The sequence below is a fragment of the Patella vulgata genome, chromosome 6, assembly GCF_932274485.2.
Source record: "Patella vulgata chromosome 6, xgPatVulg1.2, whole genome shotgun sequence".
Classification (NCBI taxonomy): Eukaryota; Metazoa; Mollusca; class Gastropoda; family Patellidae; genus Patella; species Patella vulgata.
Genome location: NC_065884.2, coordinates 24,545,632 through 24,552,983, shown reverse-complemented (window position 1 = coordinate 24,552,983; position 7,352 = coordinate 24,545,632). Strand labels below are relative to the sequence as shown.

The 7,352-nt window shown below is 35.3% G+C and overlaps 1 protein-coding gene across 1 annotated transcript; it reads left to right on the top strand.

Moving 5' to 3' along the window:
- Positions 1 to 5,016: 5,016 nt before the first annotated feature.
- On the top strand, positions 5,017 to 6,261 carry LOC126824312 (visual pigment-like receptor peropsin). Its single transcript, XM_050553512.2, has one exon. It carries the CDS (start codon positions 5,017 to 5,019, stop codon positions 6,259 to 6,261), a length of 1,245 nt encoding a protein of 414 aa, XP_050409469.1.
- Positions 6,262 to 7,352: the final 1,091 nt, after the last annotated feature.

The window sequence follows — 7,352 nt, the reverse complement described above, 5'->3', positions numbered from 1 at the left end:
ACGAGCATGTCTGGTTTTAGATTGGCGTAATGATCTATTTGAATTAACTTTTTGTAAGAATCATGGGTGTGTATGAAAATAGTACAAATAACAGTACGGTATTCATCTATTGGTCTCATATATAAACCACAACATAATAGACATAACTTCAATTATTGAAGGGTTATGAACGAGACATCGAATAACTTTCCTAGCACCCATGATGCCAATTCCCAGGGCTATCTAGTGTGGGTTGTGCTTTTATATAATTTCCGTTCTGTGTCCGATTACCACAAATAAGTTATATATATATACGGCTATATTGAACTTGGACGTGTATTCTTCCATCTGTATATCGCTCCGCAAGTGTGTGGTTTCTGGTCAACATTCGAGAGGTGGGAGTTCTTACAAATTCAGTCCAGTGGGTTATAAGTACTTATAAACCTGTAACGGTAAATCTCTTTGATCTTTGGGGTATATTCTATGCCCAGAATAACCCGCGGTCTGAAAGTCGGGGGAGGTTTTGGATATATACAAGGAAATTTGGAGTTATTCTTCTGAAAGTTTTTCTTTAAACCTGTAACAGGTTATTCTTCCAGGGTAGGTTTTTTTTCCATAAGAAAACATGATATAAGGTTTTTCTTTCGGGAATTCTGGGATATTATTCTCATCTTGCGTACATGTAAACAGACGGTTTATAAGCAAGATAAAGTCCTCGACTTCGGTTATGCTGGGGGAGAAAGACTTTAGAAAACAACAATGACGGAAAATCCTCGACCTACCGGCCTCGGTTTTTACTTTTTCTTGGGGTATATCCCTCAGTCTTTCTTTCCCCAGCATAACCTCAGTCTCGTACTTTATCTTACACAGAATATATCTCCCCGCTTAGGGGATCGTAAGGAAGAAAGCCGAATTTTTAGATTGATGAATTTTCAAACTTGGCTGGATTATTCATCGATTTAAGTAAGAGTCCTATCGAAATTCCAAATTTTCTGATCGTAAATTGCGAACGCGAATCGCAGAACCTTATCGAAATTCTGAAATTTCAAAGATCACATGGAGTTATCTCCGATATACAAATTTGAGATTGTTAAGACCATGAACACGATACAGCGCAGTGTTTTCGAAGGTGTTTTTAAAACTGAGGTCATTAAGGACATACAGAATAAACACCCGATCCAACATTATTACCGCCTAGAAGGGAAGAATAATAACGAAATAAATCGACTTATAAGGAGGTAAACGGCAGCCCGAATTTTATGAATGTTCATGGCAGCAACAGCAGTACATCGCAATCACTTTTAAAGCTTACGAAGGCGATAAAGAACGAAGTTTTCGGGGGAATTTTTTAAAAGTTGATCTGAAAAACACATTTGCAATTAAGAATTTTACGATCTTAAATGGGAGAATTTTATCATCGTTTACGCTTTGACTTTCAAAATTGATGAACGACACAAGCAAGAATACGTATATAGCCCATGGATGTGTTTTAAGCTTAGTTTATATATATATATTATGTATATATAGCACTGACGACTATGTTGTTGGTGGACGTATACGGAGGTCTGACAAGTTTCCATGAATGTTTTTAGATTTAATCCGTAAGCAGATATATCAGTCAGTAATTGTTTGAATTCAAGAAATATATTGGTTTTTCTTATCCTATTTTTTAAAATTAAATAAAGTACGGATTGATTTAACTTCGGCGTTGGTTGGAGAATTTGAATATCTTTACAATCAGACAATGGTTTAACATTTGCCGCCATGTGGCAATCGATAGATACCCATATCCAATTTCCTTTTCATAATCATTATCATCAAAATCGTATTAAATCGAAAATTTTAATTTATCGATAATCGATATCGCCGACGTCTCTTTAAGATTTAACCCAGAGATTTTGATAGGTTTTATATCGTTTGAAGAAATAATGGCTAGTCACATGTTCTCTACTTGTATCAGATTATTGCTGATCTCTCCTCGGAAAATAACGAGGAAAAAACGACAACGTGTATTATAAAATCATGAATAAAGAACGATATCTCTATTTTTAGAACCATTGATAATGCTATATGAAGGACCTTAAAGCTTTAGGAAATTATTTATTTACTTTGGACCTGGAATGGTTTCAGATCTTAAACATTAGTATGTTATTATTTTTATATACGATTTACTAAGCTATATCGTTACTGTTTATTATAACAATAAGAAGAAAATCTCTACGGTCGACTCCTTAGATCTTGGGTTAATCACAGCACAGTTAAATCTTTGCACGACTGTCGACATTCATCTTTCAACTACAAAGGCTTCTTGGTTAGATTAAAGAAGAAAATAATTAAGATGCAGGTGAAAATGATCAGTTACTAAAACGGGCATAGTATTGGTATGATCAGCCCTGATAACTATATCTTAAGAGCACAAATGCTATAATCCAGAAAATTGTCTAGTGTGGTTACTGCAGAGTTCGAACGGTCCAGAAAATTGATTACAAATTAATTTTCTTAATATGATTTCTTAACAACAGGTTATTTTGAAATGAAATTGCTATGTGTCGTTATAAAGTCCGATATTCGTATTATGTGTAGCAGCTATATATAGATTAGGATAAACTGTCGGACGTGGGTTCAAAGAAAAGTCTACTTAATAGTTCCATTCAGAGCATAAACTAAATAGACCCAGTACCACTACGTGGCTGACTGCACGTTTTCGTGAGTGATAAGCATATATATATGTATACATGTATATATATATATATATATATATTTCTCCCAGGGTATCGAAACTCACTTTGCTATCTTATACATAACATATTGGTTGCTAGATTTAAAACCAAATTTCTATTTTTTTTAGATGTGTCCTATGACAAAGCAAATCAGAGGCCAGCATAACCCTTCACTTTTCCTTCATGTGGAATCAGAATAATTGGTGATATCTACTACTCTTACTTGTACAGGCGCCAAACCTTTCAGACCCATTTATTTATTGTTCGGTATTCAAACAAATTTCCCCAAACATTGTTAAAATCTCTATTATTCATCGTATACTCGATTCGCACAGTTGGGTGATTGATCTGCGGGTCTGTTATACCATATCGTTTTCCATAATCTATAATTATCACTGCAAATGACCAATTATACTAAGAAGTAGTGATCAGTCCTAACTATCGCATTGTTTAACTTTAAAGTTGTGGTTGTCATATACGAGGCACAGTATGCTAACTCTTTCTAGAACGTTATTTCTTTGACTTCACATTTACATAGTACATGTACCTGGAAGGTGTCGTGCTAAAACATCGTTCGTATTAAATATTTTTTCTCTTCATATATATTCTGAAATTGGCTTAGAATTTAGTGAACATTAACGTTATGCAGTATAGAACACTACAGGCCTCACAGCTAATTGACGGGGGCTAAATCTATTTGTTAAGGCCAGCTCAATTTTTTGTCAAGGTCGCTGACCTTAGAATTGGCTTAGAATTTAGTGAACATTAACATTATGCAGTATAGAACACTACAGGACTCACAACTAATTGACGGGGGCTAAATCTATTTGTTAAGGCCAGCTCAATTTTTTGTCAAGGTCGCTGAGATGTAAATAAGGTTAGGGCACGTGATTGTTGGCGAGATTGTAGGTTAGGATTAGGGTAAGCATTGGGGCTAGGTCCAGGGTTAGGGTTGGGATTAGCGCTAGCCTTGTTTACATCTCGTTGAGCTGGTCTTATTATTTAGCACTAACCAGTGTCAAGTTCGGATCCTAGCATGGTCAGTTTCTGAACAAGCTGTGCTGTAAGGAAAGGTGGTATGAAAAACTGAGGTCCTGTTTATTTAGCAGTACAGATAAATGATCCATTGACAGTTGAAATTATATAGAGAATGGGCGCAAACGCGGCTATTCTGGCAATTTCCTCATAATTGCATTCCACACGTAACCCATGCCATCTCAATTACAGCATAATGTTCCTAGTGTGTCTTTATAACATGGGTATATTTTTATTACACCTGCAGCAAGGCATTGAAAAGATTTTATTATTGGCATTCATTTATTCTCTATCTTGTCTTTTCAGCTGAAGCTGTGATTCCAGTAATAGAAATGCACACAGTGGGCTGAGTTCTAAAGAAGAGATCTAGCTACTGATGACTGACTGATTGGACAGGAAGTTATAGTTGAACTATACAGATTTACCTTAACACTCTAGACACCAGATCTGGCTACAGACGTTTAGAAACCTTTCAACGTGTTGAGCTCTTTTATAAACAAATTATAACATCGATCAATGCAAGGTGAATGAATTTTGTGGATTTTAAGTTCTGGAAACGAAACGAAAGGGTTTTAAATGCCATTAAACTGACAGCAAAGACAATCTGGAATGAATTGATGATTTTATTGCCTGATCTAAGACACTCGTTTAGACTGATAAAGCATCTGCTACAGAGAAATCACGCCAGATCTCGTCCATCTTTCAGAAATGTATTTATTACGGAACGAAAAGAAAAAGGTCTGGCTTTAATATATATCCGTAATTAGTATAATAATTATAAGTAAATGAATGAAATAATTATCGCGTTTGATCATAATGAAGTGTTACCTAAACTATCATGGAGAAACGCGTTTGTTATTTAAAAAATGTAACATACGAAATCTGGTAAATATCAAATTTTATTAGAAAGCTCAACACCAAACGTGAAACGAAACCAGGTTAAATTAGTACATCCGATGACTTCCTCCATCAGTATTCTCATAAAATAACGCGTTAATTACCAGATGACTGTCTGTTAACCGAACATAATTTGTTCTGGTTTTATAGTCGAGATATTATCTCGTGATCTCTCGTGTTTTCTTGGCATTCTAAACTGATGGCATTGTTTGGCAATTTTTTCAATAAGTCTCGCATCGTCTCGCAATATCTAGTCCATAAATTATATTTAATCATACAATACGACATATTATGATGTTAACTGCGGTTTGATTTTATTATCATACCGATTAAACATCCTTCTTATCTTGATGAAATGGTGGAAGAAAACACAACCGCCATTTTAATGGTAACGGATAATATACTGGATGACAACGACATATCACATAGACTCTGGTTTCCAGACACTGTATATATATTACGCGGGGTCTCCTTGATAATAATAAGTTTATTTGGCGCCATTTTCAACGCATTTATGGTAATTGCTATCGTACCTAATCGACGTCTGCGGACTGTAAGGAATGTTCTACTGGTGCATCTAGGCTCCGTGGGGTTAGCCGCTAGTGTTATAACAACTTTTGTTCCCGCTATTGTGATATTAAAGCGAGAATGGATAGGTGGCAGTATCACTTGCCAAATTTATGCTTTTGTGAATTCCATATTAACGTGCGTTTCCGTATGGACAATTACAGCTTTAAGTTGGGATAAATATCAAACAATAGCCGCTCCCTTACATCACTCCCTTACAGCAACATTTAAAAAAATGTCCGGCTGTTTTCTAGGATTTTGGATGTGTGCCGTTGCCCTGTGTTTACCACCTTTAATGGGAGCTAACGAATATGCTCTCCATCCTGCGATGGGTTTATGTGCTGTTCGTGGTACCAATGTGCATCATCGATGGTATACTGTGGTGTATATATGCTGTGCATTCTGTATTCCCTTGGCTTTAGTGATCTATTGTTACGCGCATATATTTAGGATAGCTCGAACCCAGAGTAGCCGCATTGCCGCCACTATGGTTCGTATGGTGAGTGTGATACAAGCGCCCATAGCTCCTGCAAATCCAACAACTTTATCCATGCGCGGAACAAAAGCAATGAGTACAATATTACAGTTAGTGGGATCATTCGCTTTAACCTATATACCTTACAGTGTGGTTCTTAGTTATGAAATTTGTAAGGGTGATTCAGCAAACAGTGTTTTAGTTTCCATATCAACTACCTTCTTCCAAGCGGCGCCATTTACAAACGCTGCCATTTATGGACTGAGAAATAAAATATTACGAGGTTCATTTTATAGATATACCCGCAGAAAGATTCAACATTTATGTTACAAAGATACGAGGAGGGGCAGTTTTAAAGCCATAAAGAAATCAACGTCTACTGCTCGACTTCCGGTATTAAACCGGAAGTTGAATCTCCAAAATGGCAACAATCTGAAGAGGACCTACTCTGTTCAAGTACGCCTGCATGAAATGAAAGATAATGATCTTTTGAGCGCACCTTCTCTACCGCGTGCACATTCATACACAGGTGTGACTAATGGCCAACCCTTTTTACCTTTAATTAGTGAGAAAGGTGAAACGGCATAGCATCAAGCGATATCTAGGTATTTATTATCTACTATTTATATTAAGTTAAATTTTATCTTTATTCATATTTTAGCTAGTCAACTTCGGTGGTGTATCTTTTAAGCTGCCTTTGATTGATACCACGTTGGGAGTTCTTTACAGGTACAATACGTAATACTTGCGTCATTGACATAAAAACATTATTTAAGTAATAATTATTTGATAAATAACATGCAAAGATAAAATAACACTCTCTCTTTGATCTTCAAAATCATTTCTTATAATAAAGAGAATATCACTTTAAATGATGATTTGGTTTAGATTATTTTTTTTTAAACTGGCATGATTCCTCATCGACAAATGTTAGCCAGAGATGACAAGATTTAGATAAAGAGCTAGTCATTCTAGGCTATAATATTTCAAAAATAGATAATTTAAAATGAATAATTTGACAATTTCATTCAAATTACTGTATTGCGAGCGAAGATATTATCCTTTGAAGATGTGTGCAATAATTTCAACCACCGTACTGGTTGTTCCAAGCTAAGTCTCGCTCCTCCATTTTTAAATTAAATCAAAATATGGCTGAACCATTTTAATCTATTTAATATCGGAGAAATCCGATGTCATCGAGAGTGGATTATGATCTTGTTTTTTTTTTTAATTAATGTCTAATTAATAATCTATATAACATTTCAGGCCTAAAGAAAGACCTACAATAGGCAGATTTAGCTCTTGCATAATGTATGTTTAAGCCTGTTATATGTTTTATATTATTACACCATGTAATATTTTAAAGTAACACAAACAAATAAGCTATAGATATAAAGTCGAAATATTTTATGTGGACGTATATTGCCGTCAACCCTGCCTATCAATGAATGCAAGGTTTATCATCTGATTTTAATGAAGTCTGGTATGGGGACTTACAGAGTTATCAACCTTGACATAGTAAAAATTCGACACTTATAGTATCTAGTGGACGCACTAGGGTCAACAAACTTGATGAAACTTGGTATGTAACTTTATATCCATGTGATTTGTCAATTAATCGCTGGGTTATCACCCTTGAATTAATGTAAATATGTCAAAATTAGCTTTTGAACACACAC

Excerpts from the sequence above, each read along its gene's own strand:
- LOC126824312 (XM_050553512.2), top strand. The coding sequence starts at position 5,017 with ATGGTAACGGATAATATACTGGATGACAACGACATATCACATAGACTC.